This window comes from Apodemus sylvaticus, chromosome 19 (assembly GCF_947179515.1).
Source record: "Apodemus sylvaticus chromosome 19, mApoSyl1.1, whole genome shotgun sequence".
Lineage (NCBI taxonomy): Eukaryota > Metazoa > Chordata > Mammalia > Rodentia > Muridae > Apodemus > Apodemus sylvaticus.
The window spans coordinates 28,299,347-28,322,738 of record NC_067490.1 but is presented as its reverse complement, the minus strand read 5'-3'; the positions used below and the strand labels follow the sequence as shown (position 1 = coordinate 28,322,738).

At 41.4% G+C, this 23,392-nt stretch overlaps 1 protein-coding gene across 1 annotated transcript in view; it reads right to left on the bottom strand.

Moving 5' to 3' along the window:
• The window catches only part of Mcu (mitochondrial calcium uniporter), a 174,978-nt gene that overhangs the window by 35,326 nt on the left and 116,260 nt on the right, over positions 1-23,392 (bottom strand). Inside the window, exon 2 of the mRNA XM_052163464.1 lies at positions 16,550-16,619. Within this exon, the coding sequence (XP_052019424.1) occupies positions 16,550-16,619 (70 nt within the window). The remainder of the gene's footprint in view (positions 1-16,549; positions 16,620-23,392) is intronic.

The window sequence follows — 23,392 nt, the reverse complement described above, 5'->3', positions numbered from 1 at the left end:
ATTTGCCTCAAAATAACCTCAGAAGAATCGCTTATGTAGAATATTTCTACTGTAAAAACACATTTTCCCTACATGCTAATTGTAAACCCTCCAAGAATGTTTCTGTATACTCTAAAGAGGCTTTTTGTCATCATCAAAATAAAAGTTAGTTCATTCTACTAATGTGACTAAATCTGTCTCATTTTTATTTGAAAAATGATCATGTCTTAAATCACTTTGTGTCACTATGACAAAATTTCGTTAAATTATAAAGAAAAGAGATTTATTTAGCTCACAGCCTGGAAACATCTGCTAAGGACATAACACGGCTTCATTCCACAGTGGATGACATCACATGGCTCCATCCCACAGTGGATGACATCACATGGCTCCATCCCACAGTGGATGACATCACATGGCTCCATCCCACAGTGGATGACATCACATGGCTCCATCCCACAGTGGATGACATCACATGGCTCCATCCCACAGTGGATGACATCACATGGCTCCATCCCACAGGAGCAGTGGATGACATCACAATGCTCTATCCCACAGTGGATGACATCACATGGCTCCATCCCACAGTGGATGACATCACATGGCTCCATCCCACAGCAGATGACATCACATGGCTCCATCCCACAGTGGATGACATCACATGGCTCCATCCCACAGTGGATGACATCACATGGCTCCATCCCACAGTGGATGACATCACATGGCTCCATCCCACAGTGGATGACATCACATGGCTCCATCCCACAGTGGATGACATCACAATGCTCTATCCCACAGCAGATGACATCACAATGCTCTATCCCACAGTGGATGACATCACATGCTTCATCCCACAGTAGATGACAGCACATGGCAAGAATAGGTGTGAAAACAGCAAGTGGACATATATGAGGAGGGATCAAGGGGTATTGCAGCTTTGTAACCATTCACTTTTGGGGAAAAGCCCAACTCTTACAAAACATTATTCACTCTTGAGACATCTATCTCAGTTTCTTGACACTTAACCCAAACTTTTCAGAAAACCATTAGGCCATAACCATAAGGATGGTCATCTCAAGACCTAATCATCTCCTGAAAGTCTCACCACTGACAGTACTGCATCAAGGAAACAGCCTCTGTAAGAGGTCTGGTTGGGACAAGTCACATTGGACCATACATACCAACGTATGGAAATAGTTACAGAAAATATTCTCCTAGGCTAGGCATGGCGGTGCATACTTACAGTTTCAGAGGTTGATGCAGGAGGACTGCCAGTTCAAGGCCAGCTTAGACTACCTAGCAGGTTGATGGTCAACTTGAGCTAAGAGTAATATCCCGTTTCAAAATACTGGGTAGAGTTGGCAAGATGGCCTAGTGGAAAAAGTCATCTGCTTACAACTTGATGATCTGAATTCAATCCCTAGAACCTACATGGTAGAGGGAGAAAATTAACACTTGTCAAATGTCCTCTAACCTCCACACGTTTGCTGCTGTATGAGTGACCCCTTTAATAAATAAATGTAATCCCCAACAAAACACTGCTGGTGTTGGGATATGGTGTAGTGGTGGAATACTTGTCTGGCATGTAGAAGCTTTGGATTTGATCTTTAGTACACACACACACACACACACACACACACACAGAAATATTTATCTTTCCATAGTAATATTTGATTACATTTCTTTTTTTAAAACTAATAAAATTTATTTTAAAATATACAACTCAGTATTGACATTTTTAAGTCATCAAAATAATTTATAATAGTTAAATTCTTCATAAATATACATGATATCTTCTGAAGCTAAAAGTAATATGCGCTCAACCAGTTTTTAAAATCTATTTGGAACATTAAACATGATAGAAGTAGAAAAAAATCTCTTATGAAGTCCTCCTTGAAAGGAAATTGTGACAGGTTCCTGATTAGACAGAAAATATTTCATCTCCAAGGGAGAATATGCAGTATAACTGTGGCTTCATAGAATGAATTGGGTAGTGTTACTTCTGTTTCTATTTTGTGTAATAGTTTGAAGAGTATTGGTATTAGGTCTTCTTTAAAGGTCTGACAGAATTCTGCACTAAAACCATCTGGTCCTGACCTTTTTTTGGTTGGGAGACTTTTAATGACTGCTTCTATTTCTTTAGGGGTTATGGGACTGTTTAGATGATTTATCTGATCCTGATATAACTTTGGTATTTGGTATCTGTTTAGAAAATTAGCCATTTCATCCACATTTTCCAGTTTTGTTGAATATAGGCTTTTGTAGTAGGATCTTTTTTTGAATTTCACCAGTTTCTGCTGTTATATCTCCCTTTTCATTTCTGATTTTGTTAATTTGGATACTGTCTCTGTGTCCTCTGGTTAATCCGGCTAAGGGTTTATCTATCTTGATTTTTCTCAAAGAATCAGCTCCTGGTTTTGTTGATTCTTTGTATAGTTCTTTTGTTTCTACTTGGTTGATTTCAGCCCTGAGTTTGATTATTACCTTCTGTCTATGCCTCTTGGATGTGTTTGCTTCTTTTTGTTCTAGAGCTTTTAAAAGTGCTGTTAAGCTGCTAGTGTATGCTCTCTCCAGTTTCTTTTTGGAGGCACTCAGAGCTGAGTTTTCTTCTTAGCACTGCTTTCATTGTATCCCATAAGTTGGGTATGTTGTGCCTTCATTTTCATTAAATTCTAAAAAGTCTTTAATTTCTTTCTTTTTTCTTCCTTGACCATTGAGAAGGGCATTTTTCAGCTTGAATGTGTATGTGGGCTTTCTGTTGTTTTTGTTGTTATTGAAGACCAACCAGTCTTAGTCTGTGGTGGTCTGATAGAGTGCATAGGATTATTTCAATCTTCTTGTATCTGTTGAGGCCTGTTTTGTGACCAATTATATGGTCAGTTATGGAGACGATACCATGAGGTGCTGATAAGAAGGGATATTCTTTTGTTTTAGGATGCAATGTTCTATTGATATCTGTTAAATCCATTTGGTCCATAACTTCTGTTAGTTTCACTGTGTCTCTGCTTAGTTTCTGTTTCCATGATCTGTCCACTGATGAGAGTGGGATGTTGAAATCTCCCACTATTATTGTGTGAGGTGCAATGTGTGCTTTGAGCTTTAGTAAAGTTTCTTTTATGAATGTATGTGCCCTTGTATTTTATATGTGCCTGAGCATAGATGTTCAGAATTGAGAGTCCTTCTTGGTAGATTTTTCCAAATCTACCAAGATTGGAAAACTCTTTGATGAGTATGAAGTGTCCTTCCTTATCCTTTTTTAAAATAACTTTTGGTTGAAAGTTGATTTTATTCAATATTAGAATGACTACTGCAACTTGTTTCTTGGGATCTTGTGCTTGGAAAATTGTTTTCCAGCCCTTTACTCTGAGGTAGTGTCTGTCTTTGTCACTGAGGTGCATTCCCTGTATGCAGAAAAATGCTGGGTCCTGTTTACGTATCCAGTTTGTTAGTCTATGTCTTTTTATTGGGGAATTGAGTCCATTGATGTTAAGAGATATTAAGAAATAGTGGTCATTTCTTCCTGTTATTTTTGATGTTATTTTTATCTTTCTGTGGCTATCTTCTTTTAGGTTTGCTTTCTTGCTTTTTCTAGGGTGTAGTTTCCCTCCTTGTGTTGAAGTTTTCCATCTATTATCCTTTGTAGGGCTGGATTTGTAGAAAGATTTTGTGTAAATTTGGTTTTGTCATGGAATATCTTGGTTTCTTCCTCTATGGTAATTGAGAGTTTTGCTGTATATAGTAGCCTGGGCTGGCATTTGTGTTCTCTTAGGGTCTATATGACACTTGCCCAGCATTTTCTAGCTTTCATAGTCTCTGGTGAGAAGTCTGGTGTAATTCTGATAGGTCTGCCGTTATATCTTATTTGACCTTTTCCCCTTACTGTTTTTAATATTCTTTCTTTGTTTTGTACATTTGGTGTTTTGACTATTATGTGATGAGAGGAATTTCTTTTCTGGTCCAATCTATTTGGAGTTCTGTTGTCCTCTACCTTCATAATTATAGTTCTCTTAAAATCAGTTTGTGAAAATAATTGATTTATGATTAAGTGTCAGAAAACATTTGCATTACATAAAGGCATTGTCTTAACTACCATTCTATAGCTGTGAAGACACCATGACCAAAGCAACTCTTATAAAAGAAAGGGTTTAATCGGGGCTGGCTTACAGTTTCAGAGGGTGAGTCCATTATCATCATGGTGAGGAGCATGGTGGCATGCAGACAGGGACTGGAGCAGCTGACACCTTAACACCATGAACCATAGGTAGGTAGAGAGAGAAGAGAGAGAGAGAGAGAGAGAGAGAGAGAGAGAGAGAGAGAGAGAGAGAGAGAGAGAGAGCATAGATACTGGGCCTGGCATGGGCTTTTGAAATCTGAAAGTCCACCCCGGTAGCATAATATACCTTGTCCAACAAATCCACACCTCATAATCCTTCTAATCCTTTCAAATGGTTGTACTTCCTAGTGATAAGCATTTACATATATGAGCCTATGGGGGATATTCTATGCAAACCACCATCACTATCCTCTCTTCTGGTATTCTACTAAAGATTAAGTAAGGGATTCAGTATTTTATTTTGGTTTTATAAAAATGAAATCCTACCAGGTGTGGTGTCAAATTCCTTTAATCCCAGCACTCAGGAGGCAGAGGCAAGCGGACCTCTGTGAGTTCTAGGCTACCTTGAGCTACACAAAAGCACAGTGGGACAGTGAGAAAAAACAAACAAGCATAAAGAAAATAAAACCTCATCCTAATTCTCTATATTTTTTATTTTAAAACAATATATTTGATGGTGCTATTGGGAAGTACCTTTAATTATAGTTTGCTTCTCAACCCATTTTAATTCCTGAGTGATAAAAAGCTAAACACACTCAAGTACAGACAGTAGAACAGTAGCAAAATTAAGGGTTCCAGGATCTCAGACTTAGTATTGTTCAGCTCTCCCAGAAGGCAACACTGTGGCTCTATGGTCAGGCATTTGAATACAACTGACTCCGAGTCTCCTCGCCTGTCATTCAACTCTGCTCAGGGTTCTCGAGCTACTGATAAGAGTCAATGAAAATGTATGGGAGGCATTTCTGACTTAGGAGTTTCTTCTGCTTTTCCTAGAATCGGGAGTCTAAAATTATATCACACATGCCTAAGAAAATTCCCAATTATCCTTTCGAATATCACAAGAGCAAAACTAACTTGTACCACTCAAGGCAATGAGGAGAAAAGAGCATCACATTAGCACCGATGTTGGCTGAGCTGTGGAGTTGCCACAGGGATGCAGATGGTAGGTCACTGCTTCATGGTATATCACAGAAACAACACGCTCTTTCTTATGGACCATGCTTCTTGGTATCTGCCCCAAATAGTGAAGGTTCATGTTCTCGTGGAAACTAGCACGCAATGTTTATAGTTAACTGTTACAGTTAGGTTTTATGGCCAACTTGATATGACGGAGAATCATCTGGGAAATAAGTCTCATAAATGGCTTGTCTAGATCGGATTGGCCTGGGGAGGACTCTGCCAGGGAGTTTCTAGTGGGTTTGGGCGGGGTGGGAAGACCTGACATACTTGTGGTGGAACCATTCCCAGGAGTGTGTAAGAGCAACAAAGTGAGGTAGGTGTTGAAGCATGCGTGAGTCCACTTCTCTCTGCTCCGGGCTATGGATGCCATGTGACTTGCTGCTTCCTCAAAATAATGGTCTATGACTAGAATTATGATAAACGCTTTCTGCCCTAAGTTGCTGTGTCAAGGTGTTCTATAACAGCAGGAGGAAAGGGAGTAGAAGTAGCTCTGCTCAGGATCACGAAAACTTTGAAAATAACCAAGGGGACAGATAAAGCTGTAGCATATTCAGGTGACAGATTACTCAGTTTGGTGCTAAAGAGAAAAAGCAAAAACCAAAGCAACCAGACAAACAAACAAACAAAGCCCCACACTGACTCCCCATCCCAAACTCTTTTTCTTGAGACATTACATTATACAACTTCGGTCGACATTTCTTAACATTTTTCATTTATTGATCTCTGAGAAGTTTATGAATTGTAGACTTCTTTAGCTTAGTTTCCTGAAAAAAATCTAAGCAATTTGCATATAAAACTTTTATGTATATATTTTTTATTTCAGTGGCAACTAAATACCTTTATATTTGAAAAGTATAATGCTTAAAAAAAGCTGAATTCCTTTCTCATTTTAAATCAAAGTCATGAATATTTCTTGTTTATTTAAAAAAGAAATAAATCAGCCAGGCGGTGGTAGCACATGCCTTTAATCCTAGCACTAGGGAGGCAGAGGAAGGTGGATCTCTGTAAGTTTGAGGCCAGTCTGGTCTACAGAGTGAGTTTCAGGACAGTCAGGACTGCACAGGGAAACCCTGTCTCAAAAACAAACAAACAAACAAACAAACAAACAAATAAAACATAAAAAGTAACTCTAAAAATTTAATTTAATAAGATTTTATTATATATGAAGGATCACTTCAAGGCTGCTATTATTTGACTGGAGTAAAGAAAACCAATGTCTAGGTACGATGTGATAGCCCATGGCAGCAATCCCTATACTGGGAAACTGAGACTGGACAGCATGAATTCAAGGCCAGTATGGGCTAAGCTAACCCTGTGTCAAAACCAAAGACAAGGGGGCTGGAGAGATGGCTCAGCAGTTAAGAGCACTGACTGCTTTTCCAGAGGTCCTGAGTTCAATTCCCAGCAACTGCATCGTGGCTCACAACCATCTGTAATGGGATTCCATGCCCTCTTCTGGTGTGTCTGAAGAAAGCTATAGTGTACTCATATACATAATATAAATAAAGACATCTTAAAAAACAAAACAAAGACAATACAAAACCCCAAACAAACAGACAAGGACAGTATCCAAGGGCCTGGCTTTGGAACTTGGTACCTTGCATATCGTTCTTGGAACTGGAGGTCTTGAGCCTTGCTCTCTAGATACGGCAACAACTCAGGCATCAACCATGCGTGGACCTGCTCTGCCAAATGACAGGCTTGCATGGGGAACCTGAGGACTTTACTCTCAGGGTTATGGTCTCACTACTGTTCCGTTGCTGAGTCACAAATGGGGAGATTACAAATTCACATCTCAACTTGAGGTTTTCTGTATAGGGCTAATGTTCAGCACTCTGAGGGATTTCTCAACACCTGCAAACAGTCTTTTCCACAGATGATCCTCTACAGAGGTACTTCCTCCAGCTGTGGGAAATCCACTGGCTTGTCCTTGTCTAAATATTTAATTGGAAGACAGCTCAGCTCCAGGACTTATCAGCTTTCTGCCAAAGCAGTAATAATGGCTATGAGGTCAAATGCGAAGACCACACTCATTCACGCTGCCCCAAACTCTCCCAGGGGACGTCAGCCGGGGCCGAGGAACCCCTGCACCTATCTCGCCTTTCACGGATACGAAATTCCCACCCAAACCTAAGAAAAGAATTTTATATTTTGAAACGCTCTGTGCATTAAAAAAAAACAAACCAACCAAACAAACAAACAAAAAACACCTCAAAACCCTCTTCAAGATACAGACACCTGTGCAATAGGCCAGCCGTCATGTTGGATGTTGGCCTGTTAGAGGCCTCTTCAGAGCCAGTGTAAACTGGAAGAATAAAGCAATGTGCTGTTACACTGGGCAGAGCTGCTTTCTCCCTGACAACCTAATTTATGTTGCTAAGTATGGTGAATGTGCCATCTGTGTACTGAGCTCTTCCTTACAGTCAAAAAAAAAAAAAAAGTCTTCTCCCTCCCTAGTGGGTATTTTAGCAAAGAAATGGAATGTTTCTTCAAAGATGGTAGCCAGTCACAGTGAGAGCCCTTCCAGTTTCCTCCAGAATCCACACATTAAAGATTTTTTTTGTTTGGTTGGCTTTTTTTGCGTCAGCATGCATCTCAACAGAAACACCAGGACCTAAATGCCTAGAGCAAGGCTGGATAGCGCATCAAGCTGCATTTGGGAGAGAAATGAGAGTTTCTAATTCCCTCCAAATATTAAAAGGATGCCGTCATCTGAGATCCGACACAAGCTTGCTTCTCCCAAGCTAAGCATGTAGGGTTTCCATCCTTTCCCATGTGGTGTGGCTATTCTTCTGAACAATGTCAACAGCCAGGCTTACCACGCCCTTCAAGAGAGGGCCTCTGTGATGGAACAAGTCTAACCTTATATTTTGGTAAGGATTCAAACTGAAACTCCTATTTACAAAAAATGTTCAAGCTGATGGACACATCTTTTAAATAGAAAAATAAAAGGTGCCTTAGGAAGTGAGGCTCTGTAATCTGTCACCTTCATGCTAAAGAGTGTCCTTATTTTCTGTTTTGTGGTCACATGTCTTTTTAAAGCAAGGGTGAAAGATGTGCACTTGATATGTGTCCTTGGTATGATATTTGTAGTTGATATGCAGTATATGTAGTCAATATATAACATATATACTCAATATATTGTATGTATACTATTCTTAATATATGTAATTGATATGCAGTATATGTAGTTGACATAACATATACTCAATATATTTATGTACACACATATCATGTACCTGATATGTGATGTGGTTACTCAATATGTGATATATGCACTCTATATGTGACACATGTACTTGATATATATGCTCTCTGTATGTGGCACATGTATTTGATATGCTGATATATGCACTCTGTATGTGACATATGTACTTTATATGTAACATGGTTATTTAATATGATATATGTATTTGATATATGATATGTGTGCTCTGTGTGTGACACGTGTACTTGATATGTGATATATGCACTCAATACATGACATGTGTACTTGATATATGATATGTGCACTCTATATATGACATGTGTACTAGATATGGTAATAACAATAAAGAACTCCAGCTGTGCATAAGTGGTTACTAACAGTGCCATTCAATTCAAAACATCTTTCCCCTTAAAACATTTTTATAAGTGACATGTAGCGGCTATGATGGCTATGCTCCTATAGTACTTGTACTCAGGTGACTGAGGCAGGGGATCATTGAGGTTTAGGTCAGTCTAAGCTATATAACAAGACCTGTCTCCAAAAACCAAGAAACAGATAAAGAACTAATCTTGCTTTCTGATTTGACTATATCTGGAATCCACTAAAACCCAAGCATCTAAGCATGCTTGTGGGACATGTTCTTGACTTGACCCTTTGCGATCAGAAGACCCACCGGAAGTCTGGGCCACATCTTCAGGCAGCAGTCCATATAAAAGGACATGGAACAAGGAAGTTTTTTGATTGCTTGTTATCATTCTTGCTGGCAAGTTCATCTATCCTGCTGCTGAGGCATGATGGTATTAAAACCTATGTCTTCAGGACTGATGGGACTGAAGACCTGCTGACACATTGAGGCTCAGTGACTGAACAACTACTGGATCATTGGAATTTTCCACTAGTAGACAGTCACAGTAAGACTAGCTGGACTACAGCCTCTAAGCCACTCTAATAAATATCCCCTTTTAATATATATATAAATTCATTCTATCCTTCTGTTCTTTTAGAGAACAGAACCCTGGCTAATACAGAACTCTGCCAACTCAATTTTAAGAAGGTAAATATCTTTCCCCTGCTACCTGCTGCTAGATAAGGTTTTTCAGGCATGATAGGGAAGCCGCACCCATAGCTGCTTAACTAAGTCCTACATAATTTGAATACCAGTTGATATGCCCACATGGACAGCAGAAACTTCACAGCCGCTAGCTCTAGATGAAGAACTATGGGCAACTAATGGCTGCTGAGAAAGAGTCAGTGTTCTCCAGGAATGAGTCCCCATGAGCTATCCAACCCCAAATGGTCAATCCTCAACACATTTGCGTGTGTGTGTGTGTGTGTGTGTGTGTGTGTGTGTGTGTAACAATCATAATTAAAGACAAACCAAACAGGGCATGAATTTGATAGGAAGTTATGGGGACATGGGAGTTGGAGAGGAAAAAGAAAGGGGGAGAGATGATGTCAATATGGTACTAAAATATGAAATTCAAACGCACACACAAACACACACACACACACACACCACACACACAGATAAAAATAAAAGTGGTAGAGCAGAAACCAAAGTGAGGGGGAAACTGGGCATAAACCTGCCTCTACAACTCACTCATAGATCCTAGCCTAAGAACTATAAATTCTTAGATATAATTACCCATGACTGGGGCGACCAAACACACCATTGTGTATCACTATACAGGATTTTCGTGGACTGTCATTATGAAAATTGCCCCCAAATGATTTTTATGAGGCAGTCATACGTTTTACTAATTACAGAGATCACACAATTTCCACTGCAATTCTCATGCAGTGCCAAGTGCGCAGACTGCATCTCTGGACAGAGAAACTGAAGGCAGTGACACAAGCTACTTTTCTCCATCATTTCTAGTTGGCCTTCCACTCCCCAGATAAAGAGGAAGACGGGGTCTTGGCCTATACCAATCAGCTGACCTCATGGTCTTTAATATCACCTTTCTCTCTCTCTCTCTCTCCAGTCTACCTGACTGATGACAAATCTTCCCCCGGCTCCATGTTAGAATTGCTTTCATCCCTGGCTTTCATTAACACGGAGGGGCATCCCTGAAGGCTTCAAGCAGGTCCAAACCATATGCCATGAATGTTTCACTATTCGTCATTGACAGCTGAGGGTCTGGGGCCAGAAACATTAAAATGAGAAGCTGGAGACCACATGTCCTAGATGTAGGAGTCTTGCTATCACGGCAAGCCCTCCTCAGATCAGAAGGGCTCTTTCTGCAAGGCAAGTGTGTGCTTCTTTTACGGTCTTCACTGCACAGTGAGAAAGCAGGCTGTGAAGAATGATTCCCTGAGATTTATACACTCGTGCAGCAGAGCTGGCCCACACTTGTGGCTTCACTAGTTATCAAGTGTGTGCAACACGGCTCGAGAAACGTGACCTTCTTTTGGTAGAGAAGTTAAATGCTTAAGATAATCTATGTGGGCTACAGAGATGGCGCTGACTGCTCTTCCAGAGGTCCCGAGTTCAATTCCCAGCAACCACATGGTAGCTCACAACCATCTGTAATGGGATCTGATGCCCTCTTCTGGTGTGTCTGAAGACAGCAACAGTGTACATAAAATAAATAAGTAAATCTTTAAAAAAGATAATCTAGGTTTTTATATCAGCTATTACATAGTCACAATTGGAAAGTCTTTCAAATGATATTGTTCATGGAATTACTGAGAGGCAGTATCTAAGTTTGTAATATCACATAATGTATCATCTTTTAAAACCAAGGGCCATTCACCTTGAGATACTGAATTATGACCCGGCAATAAAGACTAAGTAGAATGAGTGACAGTGAGAATGTTTGTTAACAATGACTAAGCCTTCTTTGCTGTATGCCAGGCGAAGCTTCTAAAACACTCTACTCGTCTAAGGCAATATTAATTTTGCAGTGCAAAGTAAGAGGCTGAGGGTATAGCTCAGCAGAAGGTTGTATGTTGAGCAGTTTTATAGCACTTCTAAAAGCTCTGGGTTCAATCTCCACCATCTCTCTCTCTCTCTCTCTCTCTCTCTCTCTCTCTCTCTCTCTCTCGCACGCAGGATGGGAGCATGAAATTAAAAGATGCATAATCAGAAGGTAGCAAGACTTACTGAGCTGCATTAAATCCAATGAGGCTGTGCTTCTGTTTTTTGATAACTAGTATAAGTTATGGGTTTTAGAAAGCATTTATTTATTCTGTGTCTACAGTGTCTGTGGTGTAGATGGGTGCCTGCCGTGGCTTATGTGTGGACCTTGGGGAGCAGATTGTGGAGGCTGGCTCTCTCCTCCTACCACATGGCTTCCAGGAATCAAACTCAGGCATCAGACTTGTGGCGAGTGCTTTTACCTACTGAGCCATCCTGCCAACTCCAGGAAGGTGTTTCTAAGGGCAAAATTTAGTAAAAGTTTGGGGAACATTTTTTAAAAAGTTTGTATCCTGGAAGGGGGACATCAGTCAGTAGTAATATACTTGTTTAACATGCCCAAACCCTGGCTTGATCCCAACAAAAATATATACGCACATAAAAATTTGTGATTTCATTTGTAAAATTATTTTTAAAGTGTGTGTGTGTGTGTGTGTGTGTGTGTGAGAGAGAGAGAGAGAGAGAGAGAGAGAGAGAGAACACGAGAGAGAATGCGCGAGACAATGTGAACACACAAATATGAGATATGCATGCTGTGTCTAAGGAATCCAGAAGACGGTGTCTGATGCCCTGGAGCTGGAGTTACAGGTAGTTGGGAGCCACCTGATGTGGCTAGGACGTGAACTCAGGTCCTCTGCAAGAGGAATACATCCTCTTAACTGCTGAGCCATCTCTCCAGCCCCTACATTCTTTCTTTCTTTCTTTCTTTCTTTCTTTCTTTCTTTCTTTCTTTCTTTCTTTCTTTCTTTCCTTCTTTCTTTCTTTCTTTCTCTCTTTCTTTTTTTCTTTCTTTCTTTCTTTCTTTCTTTCTTTCTTATAAGAAAGAAGGTATAAATATTGTTTTATAATCTCTTGTGGAATACAGGGATAACCTATTAGCATCCATGATTTCAGATAACATTCAGTCATACCCCTGCACAGTTTTATCACTAGTATTTTACTAGGGTGTTTCCATATGGATTAATATATAGGAACACAGTAGATTCAATGATTGGTAAAATAAGACAGATGCCTATAAGGATTCATTAGCTCAGATCAATCACCATGAACACCACACCAACCAACGACACCCAAGCTTCCTCTCTTTAAGCCCAAATTGGTTGATCTTAAAAATATAATTTCTAAACATATACTGAGTTATAGGAACATGGATCATATAATAAGTTCATAAATTTTACAGGCTAGACATTTTTTAATGAAATACTCTTAGTTGGGACAAGCTAAAAGACTCAGCACTGTGGATTATTTCTTACATGAAGAGAACATCTCTTAATTGGATAGGACTAATGTGGGCTAGCAGAGGAAAGGAATGGGATTCAGGAGTGACACACGTGCAGATGTGGTTGTGTGTGACATGAAGACCATGCTGGAGGAAGAGAAATACTCCTGCTATAGAGGGGCCCTTGGGGGGAAGGAAGGGAGGTGTTGCACACCGCTGGCTCTTGGCCATGTGACAAGTTCTGCTACCTGGTGTACAGTGGAACTAGGCCTTGACCCACACATGACCCCAGTGGCAACACAGCCAAGTTCTGCTTTGTAGTTTACATATTATCAGTGTTTCTCTGGCAGCTGTTTGTCCTTACAACACAGGAACAAGAACGCCAGGTAATTTCCTTGTTTTGCTTCAGCCTAATTTCCCTCTCAGTTGCCTCTGTTTTGTAATTGAGAGACCACAAAAGGGTTTTGTCAGGAGCCACCTAGTTAAGGCTAAGGCATGCAAATGAATTTTCTGGAGATAGCCCACTGTTTTGCATGTCCTGTGATGGGTAAGCTCTGAGATGCAGGTCCTTAGACACTTCAACCCAAGGTTGCTTCTTGCTGCTGATATGCCTTTTTCTGTCACTATTGCATTGTCTTATGATTTGTGGGCATTAGCCCACCCTACTGAACAAATTTCCTGCAGGTCAACATGAAGATGTACTCTCATACAGTAATGCTTTACAGATGAATTGATGATTTTATGATCTCTGATGGTGATTTTTATAGAACTCTTAAATTTAGAGAAGCAACCTCAAGCCCCATATAGAATAAGATGAAAACAGAGCTCTGTAAACCTTCACGTGTCATGAGCTGATTGCATTAGGACAAGAAAGCAGGCTTGGAACAAATCTGTAATCTAGGAAAAGCCAGGTCAGGTCCAAGGAAGAAGCCACAGGTGTGCACTATGCTAAAGCAAAGGCCGTGTGAAACTGCTGCTTGGAATTTATAATGAACTTAGAGAATGAAACACTGCTTTGAACTTACTATCTACACCCTTCTGTAACTCCCCTTTTGTGTAACATTTTATCTATGAGGTAATTCTTCCTTTTTTAAAAGTATTTATTTATTTATTTATTTATTTATTTATTTATTTATCTATTTATTTATTCTAAGTACATTGTAGCTGTCTTCAGACACCCCAGAAGAGGGCATCAGATCTCATTTCAGATGGTTGTGAGTCACTATGTGGTTGCTGGGATTTGAACTCAGGACCTTCGGAAGAACATTCAATGCTCTTAACTGCTGAGCCATCTCTCCAGTCTGGTAATTCTTTTTTTTTTTTTACATAGATACTTTTTTTGTCTAAAAACTATAAAAGCTAAAAGCAATAATAAAGTTTTGGTGTAGCCATTTCTGCTACATCTAGTGTACATGTTGTCTATGTAAATGACTCCTTTCCTTTTCTCTCTGGTTCACAAAGAGTTAACAAACTCCAAGCCTCTAGATTGGCCAGAGAGGGGTCCCTGTGAAGGGTCTGTGAGCCAGAGAGAAAAGAGCCCTAGCAACTAAGCCTTTGTCTTTTTAGTCAACCCTGCTGCTAACAGCAGGAGTTAATTACCAGAAACCAGTGGCTTTGGGCCTTAGAATAGCAAAGACTTAAAGAAAGTATTTACAATTAGTAAGCAATGTTTGCCCCCACAATTGCTGATGCAACCCATCACTGTTGGCCTCAGTGTACCTAGATGCTGGGCTGGTCCCCAGCAAGGTTTCCTCCAAAGACTGAAGAATCACCAAACATGAGCACATGTTAATGCATCAGACTACCCAACAGCATTGGGTAAAGGAATCCTGTTACACTGTGAACTTAACTGACAGAGAGGACTCTGGGGCATGCATGATCCATCTGGGGCTTCTTCAGTTTTGGTGTTTCTGTGAATTTGCAAGATGCTCTTTTAATGCATGCCGTCTGTGAATTAATGCTTATAGAGCTGAATTTAGAACAAGATCAAACTGAAGTTTACACAAAAAAATGTTAACCCCTAAGCCAAGCTCTGCAAATTGAAATTTCATGGTAGAAATGGTAGTGAAAGTTAGAAAACATGACCATAGGTGGGGGGCATCTCTAGGATGGGACATGGCCTGGGACAAGGGAGGCGCACAAAAATCAACGGGGGCGACCTTAGCTGTGACTCACAGAATTGGGGATATGGAACCTGAAGAGGCCACCACCTGTATCCAGACAGGAAGTCCAATGGAGTGATAGAGACACCAACCCACCCACAAAAGTTTCAGCTCCAAATTTATCCTGTCTACAAGAAATGCAGGCACAGGGGAGGGAGCAGAGATGGAGGGAATGGCCAATCAGTAACTGGCCCAACTTGAGACCCATCCCACGGGCAAGCACCTCTCTCTGACACTAGTAATGATACTCTGTTTTGCTTGCAGACAGGAGCATGTTGTCGGCTGAGATGTTCCACCCAGAAGCTAACTCTGGCAGATGCAGACACCCACCAACAGTGGATGGAGCTTGGGGACTCTTACGGAAGAATGGAGAAAGGACTGTGGGTCCTGAATGGGATAGGAACTGCACGGGAAGACCAACAGATCAACTAACCTGGACCCTTGGGGCTCTCAGAGTCTGAACCACCAACCAAAGAACATACTTGGGCTGGACCTAGGTCTCCCACACCTATGTAGCAGATGTGCAGCTTGGTCTTCATGTGCGTCCTGAACAACTGGAACAGGGGCTGTCCCAAAATCTGTTGCCTGTATGTAGGATATGTTCTTCTAGCTGCACTGCCTTGTCTGGCCTCAGTGGGAGAAGAAACACCTAGTTTTGCAGCCCAGAGGAGAAAGGGATAGGGGGAAGGACTGTGGGAGGGGGTAATCAGGAGGGGGGCAGTGAGAGGGATGTAAAGCGAGTAAGTAAAAAATAAATTAATTAAAGAAAAAGAAATAAGCAGAGTTTCAATCTGTTGCCAGTCTGTAGCTCTGGGAACATTTACAACAGCTCTTGACCTTACTGCAGAGGCTCGTCCCTATATAATCCAGACATTCTGGCCTCCCCTCTCTTTCTTCTCCTTCTCTCCTGTCTTTCTCTGCATGTGCATTCTCTCTCTCCCTTCCCATGGCGACTTCTCTGGCCTCGGCCCTCAGAGCCAGTGAATTGGCCAAGAGCAGCTTCCCCATAAACCTGCTCCTAATTACTCTACACTGGCTTAAATTGGCTCATTTCACCGGCAGGGAAGTAACTCATCGCCTGTTTCTAAATGTGAATGAACATCAAGGACCTATGCAGACTTGATGGACAACTAGTTTGTCTTGGTTAACTCTCTGAATTCACCCTCTCCGCAGTTCCACACCCCTTCTCTAACCGTCCGTCCCCTTTCCCTGACCTCTGAGAGAACCACGAGTGGGCACCATGATCTACATGGTTTGTAGACCAGCAAGTGGGCTGGAGAGGTGGCTCAGCAGGTACAGGCACTCACTGCCAAGCCAGATGACCGCAGTCCAGTCCTTGGAACTCACATGGTGGAAGGACAGAACTGACCTCCTCAAGTTGTCCTCTGGTCTCCAAATGCATGCCACATCATGGATGTGCCTCCCCCAAAAATAAATGTAATAAAATTATTTAAGAATAAATGTATGTGTTAACTAAAAAATCTGGAAACATTAAGCTAAGGAGGAAAAAAAAAAAGCAAGCTATAAAAATGGATTTGCCAAAACTCACCATCAGAGGGCACAACTGTACTGCAATAGGCAGCTCCCACGCTCTGCCAGGAAGCCGGCCTCTGGTGTGCCTAAGAGACAAAAGCCAGGTAAACCGTCAGGGCGAACGATTCTAGACACATGGGCTCCAAATAATGCTAGCACGTGAGTGTGTAAGTATTATGGATTCTTCATGGAAAAGCAGAAAATGTAAATAAACAAAAACAATAAAAGGTATTCTTAGCAGCCTAGGCTATTAGCAACGAGTACACTACAAACAAACACATCTTCACCACAGATAGGTAGTCTCATACTAAACAAAATGAGAGTCATACCTGGTAAATAATTTTTTTTTTTTTACTGACTTTTAAAAGCAATCCTGGTTAAGCATTATCTGCTCTAAATATCCCTTCCTCTCGCTGTTAGACCTTAGACTGGTATCTCTTTCATCAGTTCTGAGAGCGCGATGCACTGTGCATTTTCAGTACTGGAGTGGGCTCTGGCTCTGGCTGTCTGCTTTCCTTATTAAAATCCTGGGCAGGCAACCTCAGTGCTTGAGCCCAGAGCACCAGAATGAAGCCACAGTCACACACGTTTGCCGCATCTTCAAAGGGCAGTGCTGCGGCCAGGAGTCCAGACTGAAGTTCTCAGGAATAAGCTGGGTTTCCAGGGGAATACTGAATACATGTCTAACTAAGCCCTTCCTTTGTGCCTCTCCCAGTCCCAGAAGTATGACAGGAGGAGGGCAGGAAGGCAGTAAACAAAACCCATGCCAAGGCAATCGAGACCATCTAGGATTCCAGGACGATGCACGCGGTAACTCAGCTGTAACACAGGATGCACGAATCTCATTACCTCTCACCTCCTTCCTCCTAAAGGCATAGGGGGGTGTAAGGCTGACTGTGGTGTCTGGAATGGGAATGGTCTGACAGGCACTTGCTTCTGTTTGAATAGTTTGTCCCTAGTCGGTGGAACGGTTTGAGAAGGATTAGTAGGTGTGGCCTCATCGGTGGAACTGTTTGAGAAGGATTAGTAGGTGTGGCCTCATCGGAGGAAGTGTGTCACTGGGGATGGGCTTTGAGGTTTCAACAGCACAAGCCAGGCCCAGTGTCTCTCTGTGTCTGCTGCTTCTGGAGGAGATTAAAGCTCTAGCTTTGCTCTTGCACCATGTATGCCTGCCTGCATGCCACCATGCTTCCTGCCCTGATGATCATGGACTAACCCTCTCAGTTCCAGAAGCAAGGCCCAATTAAACGCTTTCTTTTATAAGTTGTCTTGGTCATAGTGTCTCTTCAGAATGAGAGAAAAGTACCCAGGACACTAATATTTAGAAAAAATATAAATAAGTCATTTAAATAATTGGAGAGAAAGTTCACAGATCATTTTTTTTTTCTTTCAGGTTTAAAATTTTGATTCAGAGGACTTAATTTCAGTTCTAAGAAAGACGCACAGCTAATCCCTCTTCCAGGGTGGCGCGGCTGGCTGATGTGGTGAATAGCCCATCTTCATCTCACCTCAGACGGCATCTTCCCCCTTTCCAAATACTTCTATGAATTTCAATGTTTCTGAACCTTTGCTCTGTCCAGTGATCTGTCTGCTCACACCCCAATAACCACAATGTTTCCACATTCTGGGTTTATGGTAAGTTTTAGTATCTGATTTGGTTAGTCGTCATGAGAACTAAATGAGTAATATATATATATACAGCACTTAGAACAGTATCCGGTCTACAGTAAGAGCTAAGACCATGCTAATTCCATGCATAGTGGAAACTACCATCTGTATGATGTCATTGATTCCAGGAATCTTTGTGGTCTGAGACAGGGTCTCACTATGTAGACCTGGCTGGCCTGGAACCCACTGTGTAGACCAGGCTATCCTCAAACTCACAGAGCTCTACTTGCCTTTGGAATTACAGATGCATGCTACTATGCCTGATGTAGCTTAGAATCCCATCTCTTTCCTTCCAAATCTTTATCTGTATACTAGAAAGGCATTTTACAGAGTTTGCATCTGTTCCCATGACTGCTTTCTGTGCTGTAGTGTGGTAATCAACATTGAATGCAGTACCCTGAGGTGTTTTTTTTTTCTTTGTGCACATCCGCTGTGTCTCCATTGGCTCGTTATTTTACTATCTTTTCTGAGGTGCTTTGTTTTCTTTGTGATCTAATCTGGGAATTGTTCATTAGGAAAATCTAGCCTCCTTACATTTATTTATAGGTATAGAAAACATATATTTAGTCTTTTCCAGTATGTAATTTTAGACTCTTGTGTTTGCATTTATTTACTTTTTCTCTTTGTCAATATGGAAGACTAAACCCAGGGCCTTGACCATGATGGGCAAGCAATATAGTCTGAAATTTTATACGTGTTCTGATCACTACTTTCTTCTTTAAATAGTTCACTTAGTAAACTAAAGCATGGTGATACATGCTTGCAGTCCCAGCACCCAGGAAACGGAGGCAGGAGGATTACAAGCTTCAGTTTATAATGTTGGTTTTAGTGAATACTTGGCTCCGTCTCTCCCCCTAGCCCTTTAAATGTCATTACTGCTGGGTAAGGTCTACTCTGGCCCCTCGTGCTAAATATTGATCCAGCATTCACCTCTTCTGATCGCCTTCAGTTATATACTCCTACCCAACACACTAACCTTTCTCCTGATTTTGGTAGGTCCAATTCTTTTAAGTAAATTACTCACTTAGTTTATGGCTATATTCTCTGACCCATGGGACAAGAATTTTTGATTGGTTTAACTACTGATAGTGCTTGTGAAATAACAAGTCCTCATTAAATAAAAGCTTAGGAACTGTTGACAATGATAGCTTGTAGAAAATAGATATTATGTTAAAACAGAAGTCTTCCCTCTAGTATGAGTACTGAGGCTTTTTAATGTCCCTTTCCCGATCAGTTTAGTTCAGATTATCTGAACGCTCACGATGTGACGTTTCGGCTGGGTCTTTTTTAGATGATCATTGGTGGCTGACATAAAGCAGGAGTTTATTCAGTGTCACTCCTTCGTTCTCCTCACCGCCCTGTGGAGGCCTCAGAGATGCAGACTCTGCTCTGCGCATGTGAACCCCATATTTGTTTCCATCTTAACTCTACAGACAATGGGTTCCATGCTAGCTGCCTATTCTTAGCTACGGTTTCTGCTTTTATTACTTCAAGGACCAAACCTTTTCCTGATGAGAACTGAATTTTCTGAAGCCTAACCTATTAGTTCCTAACATTAATCTTTCCAGAAGGACTTGTTGAAGTCCTGAATGATGCTTTTGGGGAGTCTGAGGCCAGCCACCAACTCTGGAGAACTTGTTTGCCTGGCTTTGCCGGGGATCTGCAAGCACAGGTGTCACCTCTTGAGGTCTCTCTGGACATCTGTCTGGCCTTCACCAGATCTGGCTGCCATCCTGTATACAGAGTGCTGTGGGTCTGCTCCCTGGGTGTGTTGAAGACAAAGCTTAGAATTCAGTTTCTTATTCTCCTTCCTGTGCTACAGTGTGGGGAGAAAGGGGAGGGACTGTTACATTTCCCAGGCATTACTGTTATCCAGTGGCTTGTGCCACCACCATCTGTGAACAGGAGAGTCAAAGTGGGAGGGAATCCCAGGCGCCCTCCATGCCCTTCAGTCGTTTGCAATGTTTTGCCAAACTCAGTTTATCTAGGCCCATCTAGTTTTCTTTCTTCTTCCCCCAGAGTCAGTCAGTCAGTCAGTCTGTCTCTGATTCCCTTTCAGCTCCCCTCCTCTGTCTGTCTCTCTTTTGATATTTAGGAAATACAGTCCCATATAGTCAAGGCTGGCCTGAACCTAGCTGTGGAGTCAGCCATGATCCTCTTACCCTCTTCTCTACCCCTCAAGTGTTAGGATGATAGGCACGCAATATAGCACCTCATTCCCTCCACCATGCCCGCCCCCCCAACATCTTAAAAGACATCCGAACCATCAGAACACTTCATCTGACAATACTTGGGACCACATTTGCTGGAATGCTGTAAAAACCAGGAGACTCTATGATCTTTACAAATTGTCCTTGGTGATATTTTCTGTAGACATCAGCACGTGACATGGTTTCTGTCAGATGCTATAGAGCATGGATCGCCAGGCCGGCCACCTCTGCTTGTGGAGTTTTATTGGAACAGCGCTGAACTCACTCAAACCCACTGCTGGGCAACTGACTCTTTCTCTGAACAGCGGATTTTAACAGCAGCGGTCAGGGGGATGAATAATTGCAACAGAAACCCCGTAAGAAAGCTTTAGTTGGCTCTTGCTATAGAATAAAGTTTAGATGGTGTGGGGATAACTCTCCAAACCACTTCTGCAGTGACACTGACAATGTCAACTAAGAATTATATGTAGAGGCAGGTTTCCACTGTTGCGCAGGTTGTCCTCAGACTCCTGGACATAAGCCATTGTCTTCCTCGGCCTTCGAAACAGCTGTGACTTATAGACACCATCCCCAGGCTGTTATTTATTAAACTGTCCAGACACATATATAGGTCTGTAATTTTCTTTAAGATTTCTCATAGTTTATAGTCCATTGAGACTAACATAAACAAAAAATGATTTTGTTCTAGCTGCTTCTTGAAATATGGTAACAACACGGAGGAAAAACAAAAAATCAAAAGCAACCAGGAAACGGGTAATGGATGCTCAAGGCCAAAGTACTGCTCCTCGCCCCTGCATCCTGTGACCCCTGAATCGGTTATCTGTGCTGCATCTTTTTATTCTTGGTATGTCACAATAAAATAGTAAGCTTTTTAGTTTTCTTTTGTTCTAAAGTAGCAAGCATATCATAAATATTTGGCCAATATTAACATTTAAAAAAACACATCAGGGGCAGTGGTGGCGCACACCTTTAATTCCAGCACTTGGGAGGCAGAAGTAGGTGGATTTCTGATTCTGAGATCAGCCTGGACTATAGAATGAGTTCCAGGACAGCCAGGGACACACAGAGAAACCCTGTCTCAAAAAACAAAAAACAAAATAAAACACAAACAAACAAAACAAAACAAAATAAAAAACCCCAACCAACCAACCAACCAAACAAAAAAACAAACAAAAAAACAAACAAAACAAAACAAAAATACATCAGGAAGTTTGCTGGCAGCTAAGAATGGTGGTATATGTATATGTATATGTTAAATGTTATATGTACATCAGCTCCTGGGAGACAGACACAGGAGTTCAGGCCTAGCATAGACTACCTGTGACTTTGCTCCTGAAAAACAGAAGCAAACACAAACATAGGTTTGCTAGTTTGTTAGGAATGTGGATGAGTGCAAGCTAAGCATGCATAAGCCCTGGGTTGATTCCCAGTTCTTCAACCAAAACAAAACCTAAGCAAACCAACCAACCAACCAACCAATTAGCCAACCAACCAATTAACCAACCAACCAATTAACCAACCAACCAACCAACCAACCGAGCAAACATACACCAACAAACAACCAAATAACTAACAAATTGTTAAAAAAAAAAAAAGACATTTTAGGTAAACAGTGCGTATTCTTCACATGTTTAGAGGCCACAGGCAGAGACCAAAATCAAGTTGAAGAGAGACCGTGGAAGGCATAACAATACCCAGGGAGAGAAATCTCTAGGTGTCATCAATGCCAAATAAAGAGAGGCGCTAGCACCACAGACCCTTACAAAGAAAGTTACGCTTTTATTTTTAGTAAAGGGCAGTCCACATATTCTGATAAGTAACCTGAGAATGTTAGGGAAATGCAAAAGATTGTAATTAATGTAAGAAATGCAGAAGGCCGACCTGCTGTGTGTGCTGCAACAGGGTACCATTAACCTACCCAGGAAGAAAAATGTCCAGCAGCATCAACTTAAAATACAAAACGCTGTAGTGTTATCTTCCCCCAAGTCATAGCACTTAAGCTAACTTTCAGTATTAAAAAGGAGATATCCCATGTCCTCAGATCCCACTATTAAATGCAACTTAACGATACTTTTGGATCCCTTACTGATAACATAAGTTAACTTTCCCTACATTCACTTACACAGCCAGAAGAGTAAACCGACCAGAGACTCAAGAAGACACTAAAAGTCTAAACAACCTGCCAACAGTCCCAAATACCCCAATTAGACATGAGATAAAAGAAAGAGAAGGGAGGAGGAGGAAGAGGAGGAGGAGGAGGAGAAGGAGGAGGAAAAATAAACAGTGGCAGGAAACAAATAAAACTGTTCAAGATCTGAAAATGGAAACAGAAGCAATAAAGAAAACAGAAAGGGAGGGAAGCCTGGAGATGGAAGGTCCAGCTAAGCAGACAAGAACTACAGATGCAAGCATCACCGACAGAATGCAGGAGATGGAAGAGCGTCTCAGGTGCTGAAGATGCGATCGAAGAAACAGACACATGTTAAATCTAAAAAAACTCAGAACATCCAGGAAATCTGGGATAGAATGACAAGGTCAAACCTAAGAATAGTACGAGTCAAAGAAGAAGAGTCCCAGCTCGAAGCCTCAGAAAATGTTTTCAACAAGATCATAGAAGAAACATTTCTTAAACTAAAGAAAGGCATGCCCATAAAGGCACAAGACGCTTACAGAACACCAAATGGACTGGGCCAGAGAAGAAAATGCTCTCACCACATAATAACCAAAACACTAAACACACAGAACAAAGAATAGTAAAAGTCACGGGGGGAAAGGCCAAGTAACACATAAAGGCTGACCTAGCAAAATGACACCAACTTCTCGGACCAGTTGGAAGCCTGTGGAAGCGTAAGAACAGGGAGTAGTGCTGTGGTGTTGTCCTCCAGGTGGAAAATAGGCCCTGTGATCAGGAGGCATGCCAGCTGTGTTGCCTGAGCATCCTTCCCTCGGTCTTGTGAAGGGAGGGAGGGAGTGGAAGAGAG